This window comes from Oryzias latipes, chromosome 14 (assembly GCF_053564925.1).
Source record: "Oryzias latipes strain Hd-rR chromosome 14, Olatipes_Hd-rR_3.1".
Lineage (NCBI taxonomy): Eukaryota > Metazoa > Chordata > Actinopteri > Beloniformes > Adrianichthyidae > Oryzias > Oryzias latipes.
In genome coordinates this window covers 25,992,334-26,019,938 of record NC_136250.1, presented here as the reverse complement: position 1 = coordinate 26,019,938, position 27,605 = coordinate 25,992,334, and the positions used below count along the sequence as shown (strand labels likewise).

At 40.9% G+C, this 27,605-nt stretch overlaps 4 protein-coding genes and 1 non-coding gene across 16 annotated transcripts in view; 2 read left to right on the top strand and 3 right to left on the bottom strand.

The window, feature by feature from the left end:
* Positions 1-59: 59 nt before the first annotated feature.
* cox7b (cytochrome c oxidase subunit 7B) lies at positions 60-2,738 on the bottom strand. The gene is made up of 3 exons (XM_004076769.4): positions 2,594-2,738; positions 1,239-1,354; positions 60-259 (listed from the first exon to the last, which is right to left on the bottom strand). The coding sequence occupies exons 1-3, from the start codon at positions 2,628-2,630 to the stop codon at positions 176-178; spliced, it is 237 nt and encodes a 78-aa protein (XP_004076817.1). The 5' UTR covers positions 2,631-2,738; the 3' UTR covers positions 60-175.
* A 353-nt stretch (positions 2,739-3,091) lies between these two features.
* Positions 3,092-3,201, top strand: trnal-caa (transfer RNA leucine (anticodon CAA)). The gene is made up of 2 exons: positions 3,092-3,129; positions 3,156-3,201. It is a non-coding gene; the product is annotated as a tRNA-Leu (tRNA).
* A 282-nt stretch (positions 3,202-3,483) lies between these two features.
* Positions 3,484-8,797, bottom strand: pgrmc1 (progesterone receptor membrane component 1). Its single transcript, NM_001105102.1, has 3 exons — positions 8,500-8,797; positions 4,765-4,920; positions 3,484-4,691 (listed from the first exon to the last, which is right to left on the bottom strand). The coding sequence occupies exons 1-3, from the start codon at positions 8,792-8,794 to the stop codon at positions 4,597-4,599; spliced, it is 546 nt and encodes a 181-aa protein (NP_001098572.1). The 5' UTR covers positions 8,795-8,797; the 3' UTR covers positions 3,484-4,596.
* A 1,043-nt stretch (positions 8,798-9,840) lies between these two features.
* Positions 9,841-17,616, top strand: rab24 (RAB24, member RAS oncogene family). Of its 6 annotated transcripts, none has more exons than XM_011483897.3 (9): positions 9,841-10,201; positions 10,830-11,010; positions 11,992-12,060; positions 13,010-13,088; positions 13,626-13,693; positions 13,788-13,887; positions 13,973-14,019; positions 14,987-15,046; positions 16,512-17,616. In XM_011483897.3, exons 2-8 carry the CDS (start codon positions 10,897-10,899, stop codon positions 15,041-15,043), a joined length of 534 nt encoding a protein of 177 aa, XP_011482199.1. In that variant the 5' UTR covers positions 9,841-10,201; positions 10,830-10,896; the 3' UTR covers positions 15,044-15,046; positions 16,512-17,616. The 6 variants fall into 6 exon arrangements, with proteins under 6 accessions (XP_011482199.1, XP_078786795.1, XP_004076816.1 ...); XM_078930669.1 differs by having other exon boundaries at positions 13,973-14,023; positions 16,515-17,616; XM_004076768.4 differs by having other exon boundaries at positions 13,973-14,023.
* Positions 17,617-20,574: 2,958 nt separating this feature from the next.
* nsd1b (nuclear receptor binding SET domain protein 1b) overlaps positions 20,575-27,605 on the bottom strand; it is a 29,263-nt gene continuing 22,232 nt past the window's right edge. For all 7 annotated transcript variants that reach the window (XM_023962402.2, XM_011483894.4, XM_078930667.1 and 4 more), the window contains 8 exons: positions 27,419-27,531; positions 25,250-25,396; positions 24,718-24,840; positions 24,527-24,643; positions 24,307-24,448; positions 23,968-24,074; positions 23,688-23,889; positions 20,575-22,070 (listed from right to left, as the gene is read on the bottom strand). In XM_023962402.2, coding sequence (XP_023818170.1) covers positions 21,442-22,070; positions 23,688-23,889; positions 23,968-24,074; positions 24,307-24,448; positions 24,527-24,643; positions 24,718-24,840; positions 25,250-25,396; positions 27,419-27,531 — 1,580 coding nt within the window. In that variant the 3' untranslated portion in view covers positions 20,575-21,441. The remainder of the gene's footprint in view (positions 22,071-23,687; positions 23,890-23,967; positions 24,075-24,306; positions 24,449-24,526; positions 24,644-24,717; positions 24,841-25,249; positions 25,397-27,418; positions 27,532-27,605) is intronic.

Sequence of the window (27,605 nt, the reverse complement as noted above, 5' to 3'; positions counted from 1 at the left end):
TAACCTAGATGCTACAGTCATTGTTCTTGTGTAGAGCATCATTTACACAAAACCATAAGTGGAATTGAGGAATTTATTTTGGACAACATGTTGGAAAAAAGAAGCAGGTATTGGTTTGTCATCTGTACATCCAGGAGGCGTCTCAGTTGAGGTGCAGGTGTGTCATGCTGGATCTTCACTCCTCAGCCTGTCTCCACTCTTTGGGCATCACCTTCCCAACAGGTGACAAGTTCCAGGCGATGCCGGTCTGAGTCAAAACCTGAACAGAGGTAGAACATGCGGTCAAACATCAATTTTGATTATAAAAATCCAGTAAATGATATGTTTGTTTTTTAAGTGATATAATACAAGGAGGTGGTTAAAAAATCTAGTTATAAGCTATTTTGAAAACTGCCTTACATTTAGTTTTTTTTTTACTCAAAAATATATCTGATACCCACTTTTCATATCTTTTTAAACAAGGTTTTACCAGCAGGAATTCATATTTTTATGAAACGTAAAGTTCTATTGAGAAACACGAGTAAGTAACACGCCAACGCCCTCTAGTGGTCATAGGTTGCAACTGTCAGTTTGGACGTCATACTGCTTCAGTCAGAAAAATAAAAATGTTTTAAAAATGGCTTCAATAAAACGAAAAAATGTTGAAACCTGGCGTTGAATAGACCAGCAATGATTCATTTGTTTTGACAGCCAACTGCTAAGATTACGAAGCCCATCGAGACGACTGTTGTTGTGAATTTGGGCTATATAAATAAAATTGAATGGAATTGAATTAAGATCAGAAACTTTGCAAAGTGAACGTCTTTGAGCAAATCTGAGATGTGTCCTTAATAAAGCATTAATAAATTAGGTATATATATTCCATTATTAACTGTTTTAATTAAAATTTGCTGATAAAAAAGTACTTTAAATAGTTGGAAGCAGTCTTGTAAAGTTTGGAAAAATCTTTACTGATTTAAATCCTTCACAGCTATAAAAAAAAAAACAAGGAACGGCCACAAAAACGAATGTTATCCTTGCACTTCACATCGATTTATATTACTTTTTACTTACAATAATAAGTTGATGCGCACATTTTTTTCCACTCAATCACTTCTAAAAACCCGTTTTTATAAAATTTGGTTTTAACAGTTTTTTGAAAGTTTATTTTTTGATGAAAATAAGTTTCAGCATCAGAATCCATCCAGGATAAACTGCTCCGGTCATTAGGAAGTTGAGAACAGCGTGCTCGGACTTACATATGCCCACACGGCCGTGCAGAAGACGGTTCCACTGACCAACACCCCCATGCCGTACTTGGCGTGGAAGTTGTTTTGGCCGCTGGATCCATGTCTCACCTGCTGAGCAGCCCGACCTGCACGACAACACAAAGAATCAACCCAACCCTAAATGCTCTTTTACAAAAAAAGGTTTTATAGACTGCAGATCAATTAAAGACGATCACTTTCAAATTTTAGACGGACAAATGATTAAAAATGTTAGAGGATTCATAAAAACGTGTGTTTAAAACAAGGAAAAGAGTAGCTGCATCCATTCCCGTCATCACCCCCTACAAGGCGTAAGATGGTAGTGGCGTGAAGACCGTCGCCGCTGGACTGTAGAGCAGAGCAGACACGGCCTGGAGTGATGAAGGACTTTACTCCATCCAGCCATTTGATGGACAAGAATGGCAGTTGCTATAGCACCACAAGGGGTTAACTGCTCATTCTCTCTGGATCGACAAACTCTTTTTACTGTAAATCCCCCAATAAATAAAAAAAGGGGGGGGGGGGTATTTACTTCACCTATTGGGCGCAAAATCTATCACAGCTCGCGCACACAGCACCAATAGCCTGTGCAGCTACACACAAAAAAGAGAAGGCCCAACGGGATGATACTGCACCAACTGCTCTGTGCCACATGTACATTAAAGCGAAGAGACCAAAGAAAACAAAGCAAAGATCTTCAGGACAAGTGTGAAAGTTTGGGGTCTGACCACACAAATAAAGGAGTGCTTAGATTCTATTATTTCTATTATTGAAATCTGAGATTCCAGAAAAATTATAACTCTGGACTTCATACAAATTATCGAAAATATAAGCAATTACTATGTGTATTTGTAAACTTTTTATAATTGTTTTAGCTCAGTAGGATATAACCTATGTCCTCGTTTAAGTGCCCTAAACCTTTCAGTCAAAATGTGTTTTATCAGAACATCATTTACTGCCAAACAAACAAATGTGATATATAAATGTAATTAAAACTTAAGGTGACAAACACTAAACTTTAAAGTTTTATGCTGCTAGCAACGATTAAAGCTGTAAACGGAACACAGACTATTGAGCAAGGACATTACGTTTTATAAGGTATTGATTTCACGGTCAGTTCAGGTACAAGCTAGTCTGATTCATATTAAATCAACATGCAGACTCTTTATAGCAAAATTTTAATATGAAATATCAACTATCTTGGAGTTATGCTAACCAGCTAGCAAGGCACCATCTAGCTGTACTACAACAGAAGGCTGACCGACCTTTTGTCAACTAAATCACAGTGTTCCCTGAATAATTAACGCGGCGTCCACCACAGTTACAAAGTAAAACGGCACTCTTACTGCTGATGTTAGCTGCAGCCTTTGCAAACCGGTACATGTTGTCTGGCCTTGTGTCTTCAGATACCCTTGAAGAACGGAAATACAATATGGCTGCCGACTGCACAGATACCGGAAATGGTTGCGTTCCGGTTCCGAAATAAAATAGGAATTTTAAGCAATTCAGCTGAAATAAAATTAAAACAAGACAAAAATAATACTGCTATTAAAATTATCATTATTCATATGGGCTACGAAATAGGTAACTCAGCTATAAAATATGTATAATATTTCAAATAATTTATACAGTAATAGAAGCGGTAAATGTTTATCCAAAACACGGATGAGCCATACAGTAACAACATGAATAGTAAGAAACGGTTAAAAAAGATAAGCAACATTTACAAAGCTTTTAAGAGATAGAAAATTGCGGTAATATTAAAATGAACTACTACTACACAATGCCACCTCATTGTCGGGGGTAGTGGTTAAATCTACTAGTTGTCCCCCGTAACATAACGTGTCAGGATGGCCGAGTGGTCTAAGGCGCCAGACTCAAGGTTCATTACCTTCCGTAAAGCGGGCATTCTGGTCTCCGAATGGAGGCGTGGGTTCGAATCCCACTTCTGACACATATTTTTTTTTCAATTTTTCTTCTCATGCATTTGGATTGGGAAATTAATAATAAATGGGATTAATTGAAGCAGACATGTTTTTATTACTTTAATCTACACCACGTGGTAAAGTAATATCTATAACACTGACATAAATTATCTGATTTTTAGACACTCAATTTGTCTTTGGTCAATTTTTGAAATTAATCTTTTGGATTCATAACATCTGAGTGTGATCATTAGGTCCTATTTATTTGGCAATATTCTCAAACAATAAAAAAAAAAAAAAAAAAGCAAATGTAAGCCATCATTTTGAATTTTTTTATTAAATCAAAAATATCATTTTAAGGATCAACACAGTATGACAGAAGAATATGTAAAATAAAAACATTTATAAGAAGTTAAAGGAATAACAACAGTGAAGTTTCAATACAAAAAACCTCCACAGTAAGGAAAATGGTATTTTCTTTAAGCAATCTTTAGAAGAAAACATTTCTGTTAAAATTCACAAACTTTATTGTAAAGATGCATTAATGTTGCTCTGATTGAGTTAAATGTTGAAGACCCAACCAAAGCTTGCCTAATTTAAAGGACAGAAAACAGGATGGATTAAGATTGTGTGAGAGGAGTCTTTTCCTTCATGGGATTATAATCTTATGTAGTGTTTGCTTGTTTAAAACAGCAGATTGAATGCACCAACATGATCGTTTCAGGTCATTTCTTTGCACAGCGACTCTTCAAACTGCACAATAAGTCACACACACACAAAAATCTTAATGTTCCTTTTTTTCTCATATTTATATTTTTCTTTATTTCAAATGTATCACTTTTTTAAGAGAGCATGACTGAGCACAATATGAATTTTGCAGTAGAGATGAAGGATATGAAGCTGTGAGTGTGAGGAGGAAAATTAAAAACTAGACTTCAACTACATTAACCGAGCAAAAGGCTGCAGATGTTTGTTTTTGTTAAAGTTTTCATATTCAGAAAAAGCTGTGTTGAGATCAATCTAAACACTCAGGTAGCAAACATGTTGGCGATCCATCTCTAAAGGTAGTTTTTAGTTAAACGGATTTCTAACAATGTCAGAATAATAAAAATGAAAAAAAAAAAAAACATAATTCGGGTCAAAGACTTTCCAGCTTTCATTAAATTATGTCAATCAACATGAGAACTACTTCCTGGAACATTGTTGAAACAAATCCAATGCGAGATAAAAGGCAGGAAGTGACCTGAGGGTGGAGCTGACAGCAGCACGTCGGTTTCTGCCTTCAGAAATGAGAAGCGTGGATACACATGCAGAAACAGGATTGGTCCTAAAGCAGTCGTCGTGGTTACAGATTGGAGCTAAATGAAGGCTGAATGTGTCGGACGACCAACACGAAGGCAGCACGCAGCTCGCCTTGCGCCGCTCTAGTCTGCCTTCTTGTCCTTCCCCTCGTCGTCGTCGGTGTACTCTGTGGGCTCCTCTCCGGGTTTCAGGAGCTTGCCGACGTAGTCGTATTTAACTGAAAGGACATGTGGAGAAATCAGCCTTTACTTCATCTGGCGGTTTGGTTTTAACGCGTCGCCTCCACTCACAGGTGAACTGAGTCTCCCACTCGGCCAGGCTGTCCTGCTGCATGGCGTCCAGGTCCGACAGGTCGTCGTACTCGTCCTTCAGAGACTCCTTGTCCAGGCAGAAGGTGGCCAGGCCTCTGGACGCGTCGCGGCCTGCAAAGACGCCGTACGGCCCCTCTGCAGGACAACACACAGAAAAAAACCCACAAAAAATAAAAGTTTGGTTTTTTTCCCCTGCTGCTTGGAGTCAGACCTTCTGAAAGCAAAACCCCTTAAAAAGTAAAAACAAACAAACTAAGAGTTCCTTGGCACGAACACACCCTGAGAAGAATTTCCTGATGGTCTCGGCTGGGAATACTCACATGCACACTTTAATGCAGAACAAAAACCGGTGGGCGAAAAAAAACAACAAACATTCGCACAATTTCCTCCCAGTTTAACACATCGACTCAAAACAGAGACTTCAACAAAACAGCTGCAAAGACTACAAATTAGACATTTAAAACTTTCTGGGTGTGATTGTTTGACAGCTGTGACTCTTTTAGTTGTTGCACCAATCAAATCCGAGATGTTTATTTCTTTATTAGAAGCCAAAAAAAAAAAATCCTTCTAAGTTGGAAAACTTAAGAAGGATAAGAAAATAGCGTTCCCAGGGAACGCTATTTTCTTATCCTTCTTAAGTTTTCCAACTTAGAAGGAAAACCTGTGTTGTTTTCTAAGACACAGTTTGGACAGTTTCTGCAGACCAACCCCTCCACACTGAGCTGTCCAGCTGCGCAGTTTTGAGTCAGATGCCTGCGCAGACGAAGACGTCCATGGATCTATTCGCCTGCAAGCGGATGCATCAGAATGGAGCGGAGCCAGTTGTAGCTTTTACATCACAAAATACCATCTTTTTCAAACTGCATGTATTCATCTGCTCCTGATTCACAACGATTTCAATCAAGAAATATTCATTTTTCTCTATCATCAGAAAGAAAAATGCCACAAGAACATGTTAAAAACAGGATTTTCATCACAGTGGGTCTTCATAGATGGATTCAGGTCATCTTCATCTGGTACCTGGAACTCTTTGAGTCATAAGTAACGCCGGAGACGCCTCGGATTCATCCCATAATCCTAATCTGAACACAAACACAAAGGCTGCACCACCCTCTACAAACTAACCCGACAATAATCCAGTGTTGTCAGATTCAAAACTGGTGGTACGGTGGAGGGTGGACACGTTTACAGGCCAAAAAAGGTAAATTAAGTTAAATTAGTTTAAGAGGTTATTTTCAATCTGCAGGTACAAAAACCCAAACACACCGCCCTGAATAAATAATAACATTTACACACATTGAACTCAAGTGTTGAACATAACAACTACAACTACTAGAGGGTTGAGCAGATCGGCCAAGGATCGAAGGATCGACGGTTTGATTCCCGCTCCCTCCAGCCGACCGTCGCTGTGTCTGGAAAAGCGCAGATGAATCCAGTCCATTATGATTATATATTTACTAGTTTTGTTGGCTTTGTTTAAGTTTATATTTGTGCTTAATTTTGTGTCTGTAAAAAATAAAAATAAAATAAAGATTTCCGTGAGATCGCTGAAGATTCCCTGAAGAGCGTCTCCTTCAGGTCCAGCCTCAGCTCATCGGGAAAACATTCCCGGGAAACAGCTTAAATTTTGGAAAACTGACGTCTATGAGGCGAGAGTGAACTCTGCTTTTATTTTTGAAAGACTGTCCCTGGCTTGCTTTGCTGCTGAAGGCTGCAGGGGCTTGTCTGGGGGGTTTTCATGGTCTGGGGGTAGTTTGGTTTGCAGCACTGTTTTAGGCAGGCGAGACAGTTTTTTTTGTTTATTTATCAAGTCTTCACAATTACAAAAATAATGACTTCTGTTTTAGAATTAAACACAAATCTCTCAAATCAGAAAACATCTGAGGAAATAACTACATTTCTTTCAGTGAGACATGTTTTGTTTGAGTTCTAAATGGATCAATAATCCTTCAGTTGTAAATATTGATGCTTTCATTCCCGATTTCTTCATTGAAAGCTTCTTTTTGCGTGCGTGTGCAGAGCATAGCAGGCGTCTGCACGTCAGCAGCAAACGTGTCGGTCAGAGGTTAGACGCAGCAGAGGTTAATATCTGCGATAAGACCTGAAGTCAAACAGCCGCCTCTCCTCTCTCTGTGTCTGTTTACAGAAAGATCACGTTAAATCCTGACCAAACAAGAACAAAATACCACTTCCTTCAAGTGCTTTTATTGTGAAAGAATGAATGCGATTGATCATGTGTGCCTCTTTTTCTGACTTTCACTGTAGATTGAAAACAAAAACAGCCCAATTCAAACAGAATATCTTTTCTGTTGGTCAGAGAGAAAAACAGAATGGTCATAAATTTCTGGAAATGTTTGTTCATGAGAATTTGAATAAATACACCAAGTGTTGTTGGGTTTGCTGCCTCACAGCTGCGTCCTGCAAATGATCTAAATGCCGTTAGAAGGCCAAATATAGCAACAACTTTGGAATAATTTTTAAATTTATACCTTGTTTTAACCTCAGGATGAGGCAAAAGCCCAGTACATAGAAAATACAGGGTAGCTATGACAACCAGAGCTGGAACATTTGAAGAAGAAAAAAAATTAAAACAACGTTCAGTCCAAACAAGTGGAATTAATCATAACTTTGGGCATCAAACTTCAAGATAAATAGTTGTCAGCAATGCTAAACCTTTATTTTTCAAATGGAAGTCGATTAATTTAGCAGCTTTCACATTCAAAAACGTGAGAATACTTAACGAAGTTTATTTCAAATTTAAAAATAATTTAATCAATTTGCCAAGAAACCACTAAGTGGCATAAAGAGAGGGAGTAAAAAAATAAATAAAGGAAAAAAAAGTCAATAAAACTGCTGAACTGGGGAAGGTGATTATCAATAAGAGATAACAGCAGAAACCATATATTTGCCCACGTGGTTGGTCGCCAATAATGCCCCAAAATAAAACAAATGTTTTACTTGCCTGACATTTCCAGGCAGTTTGGCCGGTCTATGAAGAGCAAACCAAACCGCCGGGGAATGTGGGAAACTTTCCTGCATGATGTTTTTACCCAATCAAACCGTTTGGAATAAGCTGCTCATTTACAGTCAGGCGGGAATCCAAACTCAAATTTGATCTACATCACAAATATGTGTTCAGTCTAATTAAATGCTTGGATACACAAAAACAGAATGAACCAAATGTTTTAGTCTCTAAACAAAGTCTGAATGAGGGAAACTTTGACTAAAAATTAAACGTTGGGGGTAATCTTTATTTAAAAAGATAATTCCAAACAACTCTACAAAGCTAAACATTAATATTACAAATGGATGATCAATTAACAAATCAAAACGTGTTCTACTAATTCTACAGTCCTAGTTGTAGTTTACATTAAACTGGTATTTTTTTTTGGGGGGGGGGGGGGGGGGGGTCAGAAATATCACCAGAGAAAATCGTGACTTGTAAAATGTAGAAGTTTTTAACTCTTTTCAGTTGATCTACTAGAAACTTATTTTCCTAAGAGAGTTCAGCTTGTTCATATATACGATCTCTGACCTAAAGGCTGCTGCAGCCCTTTGACATATAAAGGGCCTCGCGGAGGGGGTGTGGCGCCAGATTCCAGTTGCAAAAGTCAACTATGCGGGCCAAACAACTAAATGTAACACTTTTTTTTAACCCAGTCGGTAGAAATGAACAAAAGAGAGAGGTGTCAGTAAATAAAACGGTCTTCTTACCTGGGCCGTAGAACTTCTTTCCTCTGGTCACGTCAAACACCTTCCCGTTGACAGCCATGAGGATTCGAGGATTCTCGAGTCCATCGTAGGGCTTCAGCTCCGCCAAAGTAAAATCCCTCTTTTTCAGTTTAGGTAGCGGCGTTTCCACTTCACCAAAGTCCGGCTGCCTGTCCCCGCGGAAGATTTGGTAGAGAAGAAACAAACAGAGGCTGAGCAGCGTGAGGTTTAGCGGAGAGGTGAAGATTTCCTGAAAAATTCCAGCAGAAGTTACTTCGCCTGCCTCTTCTGCAGCCATGTTTGCGTCTGTCTTTACCAATCGGTGTTGCCAGATTTGTAAAATACGCAACTGAACTCTAATGGGGGAGTGTTACTCTCAGACCACGACACACTAGTCTCTGAATATATAGTTTTGATTAAATACTTTATTAATACTTTTCTTCTAATAATAATAAAGTGCAATGGTAAAAATATATATTATTTGGGAAATTATAAAAAACAAAGCACTGACAAAGTGCCAAGGAGTGGCATATATTTAAAAACAAATAAAACCAAACTGTGCTGCTGATAATGAACGGATCTGGCAACGTTGCTCTCGAACAATTTCCGTGAACATCGGCCAATAATTTCTCAGATTTACGATCACATGATCACTTCTTTACTCCAATCAGAATCCTCTCCGAAAATATCTAACTTTGTCCTCAATTTAATCAAAAGTAAAAATAAAACATAAAGTTAATCAAAAGTACAAAGGGTTTGTTCCATTGTAGTTTACAAATATTAATACCACATCCCTCCCAACACGTGTTTTCAGCGTAGAAAACAGCAAAGAAACTTAAAATCACAAATATATCAACCAACATGAAGGGACAACAGTTAAAACATCAACTGCAAGAAAAGAAATTCAGTTATCACCCATTTGAAGCCACACTCTAATAAATATGGGGGGGGGGGGGACTCGAATAAATAAATAGAATTAAATAAATAAGTTTAGACCTAGTTTCTGATGATAGACTTATATCAACAATGTCGTAGGAAAATAAGCTTAGCCCTAGTTGAAAAATGTGTCTTTTGACACAGCAACATCTATATTGCATAAACGTGCAAAACGAGAAAAATAAAATTGATGTTTATGATAAACGGTTTATGCGGCAAAATAAAAGTTAAGTATTTCCCCTTTTCTCTCTCTACATTTGGCAAAAAAGCCAAATGTAACAGGGTTCAACAGACAAAAAACGTGATAAAAATATTTATATCTTGTGTAACAAGTAAATTTGTCACCTCTTGTTCCTGGAAAATCAATGGTTCCGCCCAAATAACAAAAGCTTAGCTGTAGGTTTATATATATATATATGTGTATACTTTTAACGAGTGTATTATTAATAAAAAATTTTTTATAGTGATGACATATCCAAGATGGGTTTTTTATTATTTAAAAAATAATTAAATTGTATAATAGCCGCCGGCAGATTGTAATCTCCCCAGTTGTGCAACACGGGCTGTAACGTTACCCGCGCTAGCCGCTAGGTTGCTACTTCCAGTCAGCGCCCGGCGGCTCCGTACGGCGGAGCGGAGATGCGAAGCGAGCTGTCCGCCGTCTCGTTTGCGTGTCCAGCTCGGTAGGCGGGTGTCGACGGAGGGAAGCAGATGTCAGGGGAAGAATCGTAAAGTCTGGTTTCGCTCGCCGGCGGGGGCGCGTGAAAAGGTGTGTGAGAGAGAGAAGCGGGTTTGGCTGTGCCGTGGTGGGGGGGGTCTCACGGACCCGGAGCAGATACGTGGTTCAGTTGCGGGGCTCCTGAGTTTAGCTGTGTCATGGTTTCAACGGCTGACATTACCGACGATTTTAAAACATCACGTGTTATACAGAAAAACAACAACAAAGACGGTTCAATGTAAGGCATGGCCGTTTATTTAGCTGATTTAGTGGTGAAAACATTTTAATAATAATTTATTTAGAAAATTCAACAGTTTTTTTGTGCGCAGTGGGTAAATGGGTGAAAACTCCCTTGCCTTTGGGCCGTTTGGTTCCGTTTTGGAGCCGTTGTGGTAAAACCATTGACAATACTCCTATTTTTTTCTTTAAATAGTTATATTTGAGTGGTTTTGATTCAGTCAATTCTTAAACACTGAAGGCATGTTTGGACAGAGGTGTTTATATAAAAGGGTGAGGCTGAAAAATCACTGGTTTCACTTTCATGTTTGTATATACCTGCTTGTAAATCTCAAATGATTTGTTTATGCAAACACCAAAGAATGCTTTGTTAAAAAACACGTTTTAAATAAAGTTTTCAGTTTTTGGATGAAGGTTGTAACTGCTTTTGTCTTCCGGTCAGCATCCTCAGCAGAGGTTTCTCTGGAAAATATTCCCAAGGCTCTTCCCGAGCCCCAAACGGGATCAGGATGAGCACGATCCGTGTGGACGCCAAAGTGGTGATGCTGGGAAAGGAGAGTGTGGGCAAAACCAGCCTGGTGGAGAGATACGTCCACAACCGCTTCCTGCATCCCTACCAGAACGTGAGTGTCAGCTGCTCGCCTCTAATGTCCATGTCGGCTTCAAACCGGGGCTCCGCTCCCGTCTTTGCGCCTCCCATCAAAAGCTGTTACTTTATGCTTTTGCCCCGGGGCAGTTTCCGCTGGTTCGTGGTCATTTTGTCACAAAACACTCTCAGAGTGAACCACAGACGGCGGGAATGTCTCTGGAGATGTCATGTTAGACAGAAGCATTTTTGGGTTTGACTTCATATTCCTCACTCTTCTTAAACCTTTAAATGGAAAGTCATTTAACCAGCCATTCCATTCTTCTTGTGATCAAATTTTAAAAGCTTTCCCGGTGTTCTTTTAATCACGATGATTCAGTTTTTAGCCCAAATCAACAAACCTGTCATTTTCTAGGACATAGTTTCTGCAGAGCGGCAGTATGTCATTAGAAATTTGCCTCTATGTTGTTGGCGTGGGGCAAGCCCGCCCCCACTTACCATCATCTGTTGGCTCGCTCTTCACACCCCCAACCTAACATTATCATCGCAGACAAAAAATGGCGGGCAGTATTGGAGCTTTCCAGCCAGATGCCCCGAAAACAAATGACGGACACGGATCTAACTGTCTACAAGTGGACGCATCAGAATGGAGCGGAGCGGGGAGCCGAGTGTAGTTTCTACGTCACACATACGCCTTTTTCTTTTGTCTGCTCCCGACTAACAATGTTTTGAATAAAGAAACACACAGAAATGTAGTTTTAAGCTGAATTTCTTTATGTGTGAAAAGCTGGTCTGTACCCAGTGAAAAACCCAAACTTTGTTGTTAAATTAGCCAGTTTATAGAGCAACAAACATCACTCTGTCTGGAGGTTAATCACAGCCATTCATTCTGACTACTGTACAGTATTTATAAAATTGCACATCTTGATTCTTGTGTTGGTCTAATGTTCACAGTTCATACTGAGAACCCACAGAGCCATCTAGTCAGTCTTTTTCTCTGGTTTTCTCCTCTCCTCAGACTATCGGGGCGGCTTTTGTTGCCAAACCAATCCAGGTGGGAGAGAAAGTGATAACACTGGGAATCTGGGTGAGTTGCATTCTTCACAAATATGGACTTTAATCAGTTTAAATCAGGTTTGTGTCCTTCATTCTAATACAAAACAGTCAAACTAAACATTCATGTTTACACGGCTCTATGTATTTCTTGACGCTGTCAGGTTCAGTCTGTTTCAGTCCTCATAGTGTGCTGGGCATAATACGCACACACACACACACTACACTTGCACAACGTCCTTTAACCTCGTTTTGGTTCAGCAAACCAGGCTTCAATAACAAATCTAAAAAAAAAGCAGAAACACATTGACTTCCGGATTGAAGCTCGTTTAAAATCAAATAACTAGAGGTAGGTCAGATCATCAAATCACCACCAGGAGACTGATCTGCAGGAAAGCAATTCCTTATTTACTGAAATACTCGACTGTGCACCAAACACACAGTCTGGATTGTGTGGTATTATTCATATCTGAGATTGTACTACCAAAAAAAAAAAAGGGCATATTCTTTCATTTTCGGCCATTTGTCATCAGACCATGAGCAGGACCAATTTATTTGACATTTTCAACATCTGTCTGCCTTTCCTGTCTCGTTTGTTTTGCTGTTATTGGAATGGTTTCAGTGATGTCACATCCTGCCCGGTAAACAAACCAAATGGCTTTAAATGGCTCCATTACTACCCACTGGGTCACATGACCTCACTGGTCAACAGGCTGTCCCACAGCTTTAAGTTGTGAGACAGTTTTTACACCATGATTGGTTTACAGTTTAGGTTTTCCTCCTGGTTGTCATGGAGACAGAAAGGGTGAAGCTGAGTTGAGTTCAGTTTGACGACTGTTTTTTATTTTATTTTACGTCGACGCCGCTTGATTGAGCAAAGTCTCTTTCAGTCCCTGACTGAGATCCACGCTGATCCGATGATCAGACCATCTAAAGGATGCATCCTTCTAAATCTGTCTGTTTAAACCTCTGCTCTCCGTCAGGACACAGCCGGAGCCGAACGGTACGAAGCCATGAGTCGGATCTACTACAGAGGAGCTCGGGCCGCCATCATCTGCTACGGTAAACCTCAGCTGTCTGTCAGCAGAGGCTTTAAGCTCTGCTGTGTTCAGTTCTTTAATGTCCAAACAGCTAAATCCTTGAGGAGTCCTGGACTCCCTCTGCATTTGCTGATTAGTCCCAACAAGACTCGAGTTTTGACTGAAACACTTTTTGTTCATTTGTATTTATTTTTTGGTACATTTCTGTCGCAGATCCAGTACGTCAGACTTGGCCTGACTTGGATTTGGGAAAATGCAAAAGCAGCTGCATGCAGAGTTTTGAGGAAGTATTGAAAATAACAGATTTTCCGGTGGACGTGGTCACGCTGAGTCAAGCACCGTCTGCTTCTTCCTCGTCTCTCATCTTTGTTTAGAGTTGAGTCACCTCTGTTGGCAGGAAGAGAAATATTTCTCCTCAAGTTAAATGTGTCCAATTAAAACTCAGGTTGATGAGGACAGCGATCCTATTTCTCTGAAACGTCTTGTTGGTTTCAAACAAATGCTTGGTTTGGGTTTCTTCTGATCTTTTTGAGGACCTGAGGTTGTTTTTGCTTTTCAGACCTGACTGATAGCAGCAGCTTCCAGCGAGCTCGCTTCTGGGTGAAGGAGCTGCAGAACTGTGAGGAGGTAAAGGCTCGTTAGTCACCGTTCAGTTAAATTAGTCACGATATCTTCATTCATTAATGCGTCTACACTTTCTTTTTCCGGTCGTGTCCTGCAGCTCTGTAAGATCTACCTGTGCGGCACCAAGAGCGACCTGATCGAGGCCGACCGCAGCCGGCGTCAGATCGACTTCCACGATGCTCAGGACTTTGCTGAAGGTGAGGTCATCCGGCTCCACGGCCGAGCTCAGTTCGGCCGGGTGCACGACGGATGCCAACAATCTTCCTTCCTGTTCACACGCAGAGATCGGAGCGCAGCTGTTTGAGACGTCCAGTAAAACAGGAAAAAATGTGGGTAAGTTTAGTTTGATTGCAGCTGTTGGGCTGGCATGAAAAGGGAATGTTTCCTGCTTAACAGATTAAAGAACCACTTAAATGAAAATAGTGCTTTTGGTGTTTTTAACTTGTTCTTGTGACATTCTTCTCATGATGTAAAGATAATTAAAAGATCAAAATGGCATTTCTGAGTTGCAAAAAGCTTGAAGAAGCTACTACAGCAAGCCACAAGCTCCCTGCTCCGCTCTGTACTGCCCAGCAGGGGGCTTATGGCCCGCCCAGCGTATTTTCTGTGTCACAAAAAAACATCTTTTTCAAACGGCATTTTTTTTAATAAAGAAAAACTCAGAAAATATTAACTTTTCTTCATAGATTGTCCTCCATCACGAGAAAAAATCCACCAGAACATGTTAAAAACACAATTTTCAACAGAGTGAACTGATTTTCTTTTTACACAATTTCTTGTTTTTATAAATGTTCCTTAGTTTTTCCTGATTTGACCGTTTGTTTTTTTAAGTTTTTAACTTTTAGAACTGGTCATTTAGTTGCAAACAAATTAGTTTTAGGATGAAAACTAGACTAAAAAAAGCATCAACCTAAAATTGTGTTGAATCCCATATTGTTCACTGTGAAACCTCTGTGTTGTGGCAGTGAAGCTCCGCCCCATTAGAAACAGATAACGAGGCGGGAAAGATGGAGTCCATGTGATCCAGGATGGGTAGAAAACTATCATTACAACCAGTTTTTTTTATTACTTGTCCTGAAAAAGGTTATTTATGAACGTCATTTCCCAACTTTTTCTAAAATATTAAAGTGAGACAGAATATTGAGATCTCCTGGTTGGATCTCAGCGTAGAGATGAAGGATGACTTCTACGTCTCTGGCATCTATGAAAACCGATGGAGCGTCGGACAGAAACAAGCTCCTCGTCAGTCCTGAAGCGGTTCCCGTCCCGCCCTGATTCCTTCTTCCTGTCTTCCAGACGAGATGTTCCAGAAGGTTGCAGAGGACTATAACAGCACTGCCTTCCAGTACATGACAGGTGAGCGTTCCAGCCGCCAGTTATGCTTCCTTCACCTTCATGAATACAAAAACTTCTTCATGGTTGTGCACTTTTAACCCTCGTTACACACCTGTATGCATTCAGGGGGACAGATCCAAACAGAACCAGATGCCTTGTGGTCACATGACCCATTCAAGTTACCCTGAATTCTGCAAAGAAACCAATTGTTGGCTGTTTTACATTGAGGCTATTGGAAATGGGGTTCATTCTTTGGGATAAGCGCCCCTAGTGGTTACAAAGAGAACTGCGCAGGCTTCAGGTTTTAAATTAGTGACAATGACAAGGATGCCTTTTTGAAAAATCACCTTTTATTTCAGTCTTTTCTGATAATCATTGAATGTGTTTTCATCTGGCAAAGCAATATTGCAGAAACCGAAGCATAAAAAATTCCAAAAATCCAAATGATATGTTAGAAAAAATGAAACACAATATGAAACCAGAAAAGGTAGGTAGTTATTAACGGACATCACGGATTGGATGATGATGTTTGTTCACCTTTTCAACAGGAAGTTATTTGGCGATATCTTCTGACAGAAGTCATTTTTTTAAGCTTCTGACCACTGCAACAGTTGGGTGATGATTGCTCATTGAAGTCTTTACCACAGTTTGGGTAAAACATCCTTCTGCTTTCCCTCTTCTTCCTCACTCAGACGTCATCTTCCAATCAGTGATGTCCCATAACGCCTACTTTTTGAGATTTCTTCTTTGAGATTACTTTTACAGTTTAATATTTCCTTTTGATTTCTGGAATTCACTTTTGTTTTACGAAACTTTTTATTTTGTTTCTTTTTTTTTTAAAGTTTGTTTTAATTTTTTTACATTTTGGGTTTCTGGGATTTTTATTTCTGAAATGTAATGTTGCGTTTTACTTTTTAGTTCGCTTTTTACATTGTCGTCGTGGGGTTTTTGCGTGAAGTGACTTAATGATGTGATTTGCCCTTCAGGGCCACCGTAGGTGTTTAACTGAAGGTCCACGCAGCTGCTTGAAGTTCCCGTTCAAACTGTCCATCTGATGCAGTTTATCATTAGACTCCAACAGCTGTAAATTGCCAATAATACTTCATTATTGAGTCCTTGAAAGTAAATCATTCCATTAGTATTTTAGTCAATTGAAATAGATTTGTAGACGTAACATTTTTCTGTCTGTAGTTTTTCTACATGTTACCCAAACGTAGGAACTGTTGCCCGGGAAAACGTTGTTAAACAGCTGCACATAAACTACAGTCTACTTGATTTTTAGTTCTAATTGATGTCAGATTGGATAGAAATTCAACAGAACAGCGACTATTTACTTTGGATCATCACTACACAACCTTCAGTTGTTTTCCATTTGTGTAATGAGGAGCAAGAGGAAGCTGTGAGGAAGAGGAGGGAGTCGCTGTGCGCTTGAATGACACACAAACGCTGCAGTAACTCGGCCCCGTCTCTGCTTTTGTTCCGCCAGAAGACACCAACGTCAACTTGGATCAGAAGAAAAACTCCAACTTCTACTCCTGTTGCCACGGTAACTGATTCCTGGACAGCAGGACGGCAAACAGGGGCGTCGCGTTTCCTGGACACGCTGGGCGGCTAAAGCTGGAACAGAACTGTAAGCTACCTTCATTTCGTGTGTGCCATAACAAACTGAGGCCTGCAGCAAAGATCTGCTCCTACAAGGGATTAAGAGACGGACTTTAATCCAGAATAAATGTCCACTCCTCCCAAGTATCTCATCTAAGAGGGGAAAACTTGCAGAATCTGAGGCCGACGAGGGAGCGCTGCTGTTCACAGGAGCGAGTGCAGCAGACGTTTACAGATGTTTGTGTTTTATTTCGTTTGCTGTGGACTACAAATGTATTTGGGAGGGGCAAAACACTACCACGAACCCGGAGGAGCTTCATGAAACGAAGCCAAAAACATCAGCAGAGGCCTTCCCTCCAGACAGAAGCGGCTTTGAGAGCGTCTCTGTTCATTTCCTGACAGATTTGGATGTATTCTAGCGCACGAAAGTATTCAATCACAGACACAAAGCCTGCTTTAAAGATGGGTTCTCAAGAAGAACCACGAAGACACTAATTCAGCTCCCAGAAAAACACTCAAAAGCTCTGCCGCTTACATCTGTGACTTCAGTTAAGAGGGATAAACAGTTGCCGGTTCAAATTCCAGATCTCTGCGTTCTGCATGGCCTGAAATAAACTCAGTTTCCTTTTTTTTTCTCTCAGTTATGAAAGAGCGGCAAAACCTTTACGAAACTTGGTTGTAATCATTGAGCGGCAGCAGGATTTTAAGTAACAAACTGAAGTTACTCCTGTCTGTGGTAACAAACAGCAGAGCAACGTGTCGCAATGTGGAACCAACAGCAACATCTGGAGCCACAGTGAAACTTCAGCCAAGATGGTTTAAGGCAGGCCAGTGGAAATAAGACGCTCGCTTCTGGGTTTGGGACATTTGGGACTTTCTGATGCAAAATATTTTTACTGAAGACTGTGAAACATTGATGTGTAAAATAAATCTGGAATGTTTCCGATCTGGAGTTTTAATAAATGATTGATAATGAGGGAAAACAACAATGCGCAATGACTTTTTTTTTATCTGCAATGATGTGGAAAATCTCCTTTTCCCATTTGATTAAGTGATTTAGAACAAACACAAAGATGATCTGAGTTTGTGCAAAAAGTTTTTTTTTCCCTTATAAAGAAGAGAAATGGTGAAAAACCTGCCTGATCCTGTGTGAAAGTTATTGGCTTCACTTCCTGAAGGATTTCCTTTGACCACATTCAGGCTTGGAATGCTTCCATCTATAGAAAGAATAGACAGACTAAGGTCACGACACTCTGCAGTCTATAGGACACGTTTCTAAGACTGGAACTTCAGAGAACCACAACAAGAACTAAGTTTGACAGCGCAGCGCCATCGCAGGACTGACGGAACGACCACAATGACTCCAAAAACACATCAGGAAGTCCATCAGGAGATCAGAAAAGACGATCATAAGGAAGAGAAGATGGGAGCATTTAAGGACACTGCAGAGCAACAAGCAGACATAGACTCATCTCACATTTGACAAAAACATCTGATTCCCTAAACTTTTGGACAAATATTCCATGGATAGTTGACACAGAAGAGGAAGGACAACATGGAGGGGGTAGTGTGATGTTATGGGGCTCCTGCAGCTTCAGGACCTGATTGTTAGAATCATTAACTCTTCTAGAAAGTCCTGAATGTCCAGCCATCAGACCATGAGCTCAAAGGACTCCGGTTCTGGACCAGGATGATCCAAACCATTGACTGTATATGAGAACTGGACTGAGTGAGTGTGATGTCACCCATGGAAAATACCTGCTTCAAGTTCTAACCAAATGAGGTTCCGGTCGACGTTGGCCGGGTCCTTCGTCAAGCGGGTAGGCCGGATGTTACGACTGTGAATTTGGACGAGTCTAGGCTTTAGATAATTCCAGCCGTTACATTGGTTAATGTCCTGTCGCCTAGCAACCGTGAGTCCCAAACAGAGAGGAGTATTGAACCAGGCATGGAGCTCAAAATGTTCCTGGTTTATTTGATCTAACTTTTAATCTTCGAGGTGTAATTATAAAAAGGTGTAATTATCTCCAACTCAGGGTCCCGCTTCACAGTCCACCATTGATGTCAGAAAATCGCCGCAATGCATCTTGGGATGCACTCCGCATTTGAAGCAGTCGTTGAGTTTGGAGAGCGTTTGTCGCGGCGCTAGGACGTAAGCAGCCTTCAAATGCAGCCGAGGAAGAACGCAGCCCTCGAATTCGGACACAGCCTATGAGATGTTGGCTTCTTGGAGCCAGCAGCTACTTTCTGTTTGGACTACTAGAGGGGAGGAGTCACTCAGTCCAGTTCTCATATACAGTCAATGTTCTGCCAACCTCAACCCCTAAAAGAGCCACAAGGGACAATTTCTCTGACCAAAATTCAGATGAAGCCCCAAAGCCTAAAAAAACATGTCTGTTACTTTTATGTAACATCAATTAACTTTTGTTATATTTGCCAAGAATAAAAGCAGAAATATTAAGAGAAATGTATATATTTGTTTCTAATCATGAAAATGTCGACTTTTGATGAAGACATTAATCCCTTTTAAAATAAAAGACACTGTGCAACTTATGATCATCCTGCTGCAGAAAATCTAATCTAGTCTAATTATCCTAAGTTTGATTCATCATTGTATGAATGTATAACTGATGATTGTATTGTTTTTGTGTATTCTTCTTATTTGATTGCTTGAAAGAAACCATTTCAAATCAAATTTAAAAAAAAAATCAAATCAAAATGCTCTCCAATGAAAACCTCATACAACACAAGGCATCATTTTCTCTTGGTATACATCGGTGTGTCTTTATCCTCTCACCTAACTCAGATATGTACTTTCAACTTTTTCCAATCATAACCTAAACTAACGGAAGATCAAACATTTGATCAAAGTTTTAGTTGTAACCCTTGTGCTATCTTACGCACTTTAACATTGGGACTAGACAGTGCGCTGAACCTTTTTTCTTCAATCATTTGTGATCTTCACTGGTGTCCATGGATTACATGAAATCTTTCCACCTTTATCCACCTTTGTCATGGTAGGGAGAACACGTCAATGGAAGGGTGGGGTCATCTAAGATAGCACAAGGGTTATTAATACAACATCTCTCCATTCACTGGTTGTTTACACAAAACCTCTTAAATTTACTTTGTTAGCACAAACACTCTTTATTTTACTGTTATAGAAACACTTTAGTATACCGTACATTATAAATCTTACAAACTAAAACTGGATTTATACTAAATAAGTAACACCTTTTAAAAACATTTTAATTATTTAGCCATGGAGCATGCAGCTCCTTTACCCTAACACTATGGTTGAAATGAATAAGATTCCTTTTTTTTGTGTTATTCTATTATATTTTTTAATCCGTGACGCCACAGTGGAGGGTTAAAAGAGCCACACATGGCTTTACAGTTAAAAAATAAAATTTTAGCCACAGTTGAACTAAAAAATTAAATGTCATTACTTTTTTTATGAAAATAAACTGTTACTATATTTGTTTGGCCATGGACCCAAAACACATGTGGCTCTTTTATCCCTCCAAAATGGCTCTTTGGCAAATATACATATATATTTTATTCAAATGTATTTTTTTTTAGCCATGGAATCAGAGTGGAAAGGTAAAAGAGCCTATGGTTAAAAAAAACAACAATGTAACTTAATGATATCTTTTTAGCCACAGTGGATCTAAAAAAATACATGTTATATTTTTGAATAAAATATCATTTTACTATATTGTGTTTATCCATGGACCCACAGTGAAGCGGTAAAAGACCCAAATGTGGCTCTTTCACCCCTCCACTGTGGCTTTATGGGAAATAAAACATTTTTTTTTAGCCAAATAAGTGATCATCAAATTCGTTTAAACTTATTTTAGTGTTATTGTGCAAACTTTTGATGCATTTATGTGTTTGAATACTTTTGTGAATAAATTCCTGCGCGTTTCTCCAAACATCAACTCTGATTTCTTTCCATATTTAACTTTATTTTGGATGTTTTGTTATGTCATTTCATGTCGGACAGACACATCTAAAAACAGATGCTATTACAAGGTGCTTCTTCATCGTTTTCATCTTCTCACACACGTTTACAGGAGATATTTGAATGGGTCGGATCTTCAGAGCTGTCCGGGTTACACTGGAGGGACGGGCTGGCAGTAAAAATGCGTTTGGGAGGAAGTGTGGTGCTGGATCGTTCCCTTAAAACATTCCAGGAGACACAACATGGAGCTTCAAGCAACAACAAAAACAAAACAAAAAAACACACCGCAGTGCAAAACTCTGCTCCTCCTCCACGGAGGTGCGAGGAAGGAGCGCCGGCTCGCCATCGTCACAAATTGTGCGTCACAGTACAGCGTATAAATAAGGAGCATACAGCACCGCACACACTGAGCCCACTGCCACTCTGACCCACACGGAGTCCTCCTCTTCTCCTCGTTTTGGCGTGAAATGATCAAACAGTCCAGACAAATGAGGGCGGAGTTTCCCAGCAGTCACAGACTCTCCGCTCAGAGCATCAGCACGAGTGTGGAGGACTCAGCTGGAGGGGGGGTGAGTTCAGGTGATGACCCCCACCCTCCGCACAGACATGAATGAGTAAAATGAGGCCTAAAATCCGAGCGTCAAGGATTCAGCTGCACGAGTGCAACAAGGAAAGGTTAGGAGCGGCATAAATAAAAGATTGTTTATATTTATGTCAGTTTATCAATAACTATGTTTTTATTTAAAAGCTTCACAATTCATCTGTTTAAATAAATTAGTTTTGGAGAAAAAAATCTCTGAACATCCACGCCACAACAGCGTCATCCTTTCCGCCGTGGTGACTGGTTTGTTCATTCTTCTTCATCTTCATCCTCCTCCTGCTCCTCTTCCAGCTCCAAGTAGTCCAGCCCTTCCTCCTCCTCCTCTTCCTCCTCCATCACCGCCTCTCCGTCATCGTGGGAGTCTTCCAGCAGCTCCTCTTCGTCCTCCTCAAAGACATCCCTCTCCTCCTCGTAGGAGGAGATGGGTGAGTAGTGCGGGAGGTGGAAGGGGCTGCTGGGAGTGTCGGTGTGGGGGGGCGAAGCAGCGGGAGGAGCGACTGGAATGGTGATGGGGACTTTGATGGAGAAAGGAGGGAAAGGCTCGCCGGCGCCTCCTCCGTCACCCCCCTCGTGGGCGCCCCTGTCGGTCTGGCGGAGGCTCCTGGCGGAGCTGGAAGCGGCGGCGGCGGGGATGACGGCCATGCCCAGACCCGAGGTGAGGGCTCTGGGAGCGGGGTTGTACTCGCGGATCTCCCCCGGCTCCAGCGGCTCCGGCCCGCAGGGGTCGTGCTCGCTGCAGGACAGCTTCCCGTCCAGCTTGGAGATGAAAAGCAGGCCGTCGCGGTGCTGGCAGCAGTACGAGCTGGGACACATCTCGCAGAAGGACGCCGCCTCCTTCCCGCAAACGTCGCACTGATGCCACGGACACTCCCACCGACCTGCGAGGAGAACCATCAGGAGACCTTCAGATCGGCTTTGAGGCAAATGAAAGAGAATCACATCAAAATGCAGATTTGTGCAGATTAACTTCAACAGATTCATAAAAAAGAAGAAGCAAATATAAGAAACCATTAATTGTAAGATGAACTGAAAATATCTGACAGATTCTTCATTAGGACTCACAAAATCCATCCTAAAAGCACAGAATCCCCCCCCTTCCTTATTTCTTCTATTCAAGCAGAAACAAAAAAACCTTTTTGATACTGCCACCCCTGTGCTCCACAGTCATCAGACTGGCTTCCTGCTCCTGATTATTGGAATTCATATACATGAATAATGAGGCTCATTTAACCCACAATAATCATTCAAACAAATAATTTGCTTCACTTTTTACTTTTCCAATAAAAAAGTGAAGGTTTGGTTCAAAGCAGTCAGAGAATCTGTTCATTTAAAAAAAAAAAGAATCTTTTTAATGATAACTCATCCTAAAGTGGGTGGGATAGGCCCCAGCAAATCTGTGACCCACACTAGACCCCCCCACACAGGAAAAATCCACTATGTGACCCACATAGGACAAAGCAGGTGAAGGTGATGGATGTTTGTTTTTTCTGCTTTCCACTGCAGTTAAAGAACAACGTTGACCCTTTAACCCTTGTGCTATCTTGTGATCTTGTGACCCACTGCCAACGTTAACCACGTTAACGTTGGCAGTGGGGTCATCTGGACCCCACAAGATAGCACAAGGGTTAACAGCAGAGCTTTAACTCCGGTTTGGACGTTCTTCGAACTACCGTCCCACTTCAACTGTTTACAAAATGACTGTAACTCCAATGTATTTTGAAGCTCAAGCAGTCAAAGTAGACAAATTCTGACATAGACAAGTGAGGAACCGCCCCTTCCAGGAAGAGTCTGCGCTGCCAGACTAACACCCACTTTCTCCACAGAGCTAGCAGTGTTTTGCAAAAACCGCCTTTTCTTTTGAAAAAAATATATGCACAATATGCACATCTATCTGTGCAAAATCTCGGATGTTGTTTGTTTTCATGGGAGAAACACAGACGAGCTGCAAATGCCGGCTCTAGGTTGACGTCATGAAGTGGGCGGCACCCACAAGGAGAGAAAGGCGGAGCCAAAGAGATCGAAAATTATCTGCAAAAATGACTAATATTTCATTAACAAAATTGTTCTTTAGTGTGCCAAAGGTAATACATTATCATATAAATGGATATAGTTTACTCTGAAAGGCTTAAGAAAAGCATGAGATAGGACTTTTAACAGATTCTGACATGCTACATTTGACAATAGTTACGTTTTTAGGCATCTATCATGAACCCACTGATTCTGGTAGAACATTTTACGATGGTACAGTGTTCCATGTGTGCCCCAAGCTTCTATTCTGCGCTGCAGAATCTATTGGAATTGGAATTACATTAAATGGTTAATAATTCGAAGAACGTTCTATTTCCTGTATGCCGGCGGTAGCTCTTGAAGAGTTTAAATAAAAAATAATGTCAAGTGTCAACTGTTCAACAGTATTTTTGTCTTCAAGCTGACTTTTCATGCTTTGTTTGTCACAGTGTGCATTTCCAGAAGTCTATATTCTAAAGCCCACTAACCGGCAGGCCTCTTGGTGAGGTTCAGGCAGTCTGCATGGTAGACTTTAGGACATCCAGGTTTCTTGCAGGAAACCATCTGCCCTCCATCTCCACAGCTGAAACACTCGTCTTCTCGCTCTTTGGCCAACACCACCTTCTTCTTCCTCCTGCCGTGGCCTCTCCTCTTCATCTTACGGCCTTTATCATCGGAGGGAGGGTTGTTCTTTGAGGGGGGGAGCACACAGCAGTGTTAGCGCCGACTCTTCCCTTGAAGCAGCGCTCTGCTGCAGGCGCGCCTCACCTTCGGCCTCACACCCAGGAAGCCGCTGCAGTTCGGAGCTCCACATTTGCACACCGTCTTCCCGTTTCCCAGACACTCCAGGTTGTAGTTGAAGGTCAGCTCCGTGCCTGAACCACGGGCAGAGGAGAGTTTCAGCAGGGTTTAAAAGTTCAGATTCCTTGGCTGCGGAATGTTTCGGTTCTGGTTTGGTTTGCGTTCACACACCTCGTTCTCAGAAGCGAATCAAACTGAAGTGCAAGCTAACATTTTTCAGGATTCACGTGTTTAATCCAAGGAATCGAACCATGACCCCAAATGAAGCCTGCCAGCCCGAATGCATTGTGCTTGGTAGATACGGACCTGCTTTGACGTCAACGAGAGCGAACAGCCCCACCCGGGTGTCTCCGTTCACCGTCCATTTTTGGGTCTCACAGTTTGGCTGACAGCAGTGGTTCATGAAACGGGCCTCGTTCCCCTTCGGACCGGCATCGATGATTCGGTCCTGAAAAGGTTTGGCAATAAGTGGTTGTGAAACTCTCGTGAGGTAGACAGGAGGGAGAAACGGGCGGCGCAGCAGTACCTTGTCCAGAGTTAACATGTAGAAGTTGCAGATGTCGTTCTCCTGCGCATGTCTGATCCTGGACCTGCACTCCTCCTCGTCGATCACCTCCCCCACGTACTCGCTGACAAACTGGCCCTGACGGAGCACAGAGGAGACCCGTGAGCCTCTAACGGGACGTCCTGCAACAGTGTGGAGCACCCCGGAACTACCTTCTTGATGTCGTGGACACAGCGGAGCCCCCACCCTCGGGACAGCGTCCTGAAGATCTCCACCTGGCTGTATTGACGCTTGGTGAAGGCCTGATTCAGGCACTTTTCCCCCGCCGGGCAAACCTGTGAGTTCACAGACGGCTCTTAGATTTAGAGATCCAGAAAACGCTCTGCTCAGACAGCTCAACTGTGTTTTCTAAAGAATAACCGTGAAAAACGTCCACTTTTCCTTTTTAAAACAGAGCTGCAGCTGTAAAACTACCGTACATCTTTATTTTAAACCATCTATTTTTGTGGTTTCCTTTTACTGACCTCTCACTGAGAAAATAAAATATGCAGACAAGAGGCAACTAAACTCATTTTATTCGAAATATATTTGATATAAAGTTTTCATATTAGAAAACCGCAATAAAATGTCTCATTTTGAGATTGACACATTTATTAGGGATAAAACAGAGTATAGCAATAAATAAATAGAGCTACAGAGGTGATAAATGTGTTTTTATGAATGATGAAATAAAGGGTGTGGTACCTGCGGGTTGCATTCGTACAGCAGCATGCGGTTGATGCATTCTGAGTCCGACCCACATGGACTCTCGTCTGTTGCCTTGCAGTTACAGCGTGGAACCTCAGACAGGTCTGCAGTGAAGATCTGCACCTTTCCTATGGGTCGGTTCACCTGGAGGAGTCAGAAAACAAACAAACAAACTCACATCTTTGTGCTTTAGTAAGATCATATGATACATTTAAAAAATTCGCAGCACAATCATGGATTATCGAGATGACATCAATATTTATATAACACAATGACGATCTCATAAATATTTAGTGGAAAAGTAAAAAAAAAAACAATATAAATATTTCGTTAACTTTTGACGTAAATCCTCTAAAGCTCTGCGTTGTTATTCTGTTACAAATTCAGCTTCCACAATAATCAGAATCTATAAATGTATTTAAAGTTAGCATAAATGGCAACACAAACAGCTTTAATTCTCACCTAACATCCACATTATGGAGCTAAATTCACAAATAGACGACATTCTTTTTTCCCCCACAAGGTTTCCCCAAGTCCAGGTTTTAAGTGATATTACATATGGGTTTACATTCTGGTTATTAGCAAAACCTAATATTAGAAATAGAAATATAGAAATATCTTTATTTGTCATTGTACATGTACAACGAAATTACAGTGCAATTTTTCCGGTGGAATAAAAAGTCAAGTAAGAATAGAAAACTAAAAACTGCGAAATAAGACAATATAAGAAAGATATGTTAAAAAATATACAACAAAATATAAAAAGGAGGTTACACCTTCTCCGGTTATTGCACACTTCCCTAATAAATAAACTTTATTTAGCAGCGTTTAAGGCCACGGTGGCTCTCGGATAGAAGCTGTTTTTTAATCTGTTTGTTCTTGTTTTAATTGTCCTGTATCTTCTGCCTGAGGGCAGCAGTTCAAACAGAGAATGTCCGGGGTGTGATGGATCCAGCAGAATGTTTTGAGCCTTTTTTAGGCAGCGAGAACTGTACAGTTCTTCCAGGGATGGGAGAGGGCAGCCGATGATCTTCTGGGCTCTTGTGGCGACTCTCTGGAGAGCTGTCCTAGCCGCAGCTGTGCAACTGGCAAACCAGGCACAGACACAGTACGTTAAAATGCTCTCTATTGAGCAGCGGTAGAAGGACACCAGCAGTTTCTCACTCAGTTTGTTTTTCTTTAAAAGCCTGAGAAAATACAGTCTCTGCTGGGCCTTCTTCACCAGAGCAGTGGTGTTGGCGCTCCAGGTCAGGTCCTGCTCAATGGTGACGCCCAGGAGCTTGAAAGCAGCCACCCTCTCCACACAATCCCCACCAATAGACAGTGGCTGAATGACAGTTTTTTTTCTCCTGTAGTCCACCACCATTTCCTTGTTTTTTTATTAACCCTTGTGCTATCTCAGATGACCTCACCCTTACATCGACGTGTTCTCTCTACCATGACAAAGGTGGATAAAGGTGGAAAGATTTCATGTAATCCATGGACACCAGTGAAGATCACAAATCATTGAAGAAAAAAGGTTCAGAGCACTGTCTAGTGGGTCTAGATGACCCAACTCCCAATGTTAAAGTGCTTAAGATAGCACAAGGGGTTACAACAATTATAAATGTTTCTTTCATGGAAAATATGTATTTTTTTCGTAAGTTTTTCACCACAAAAAGTCCAATTTCTAGCCTGAAAAAGCCTTATTTAAAAAAAATGCTTGGCTCACAATCCTTTTTCAGGAGATAATTTGTGTCTTTACCTTTAAATATATCTATTGATCTACAAACAATTTGGGATGGCTTTTATAATCCCTCTCTCTTTTAATCAATAAATCAAACTCTATTTAACAAACTTAATATTTGATAAATTAAATGTGTATGGGTGTGGATAAATGAAAGTCTGTTTATGATTAGGAGCACCTAGACTGTCAAGACGATAGCATAATTTGGTTTTCTTTAGTTTACTAATCAATTTGTGAATCAATATTGTTCATACATTTAATAAATCTGTGTATTTTTACTGTTTTTAATTGGAAAATGGTTGATATGAAAATAATGTTCTAACAGACAGATTAGAAGTGAAGAGGTTCAGTTTAATAGAAGCAGTGAGCCTGACTGAATAATTCAACTCCAGATAACAGGAGCATGTCCCTGAACAGAGAGCAGAGGTGCTCTGCCAAACCTTTATGTGTTTGTACGGTGGCGGTTTCCTGTCGTTCTTCCTGTCCTCCTGAAGCTGTCGGAGCTCCTTTTCTGCCTGCAGCTCACGGAATCGCACAGCAGCCTCCTCCAAAGCTGACGGAGGACAAAAGCCTTGATATGCAGAACTTCCCCACATCAACGAGAATGTCTGCCTTGAATCCCAGCTT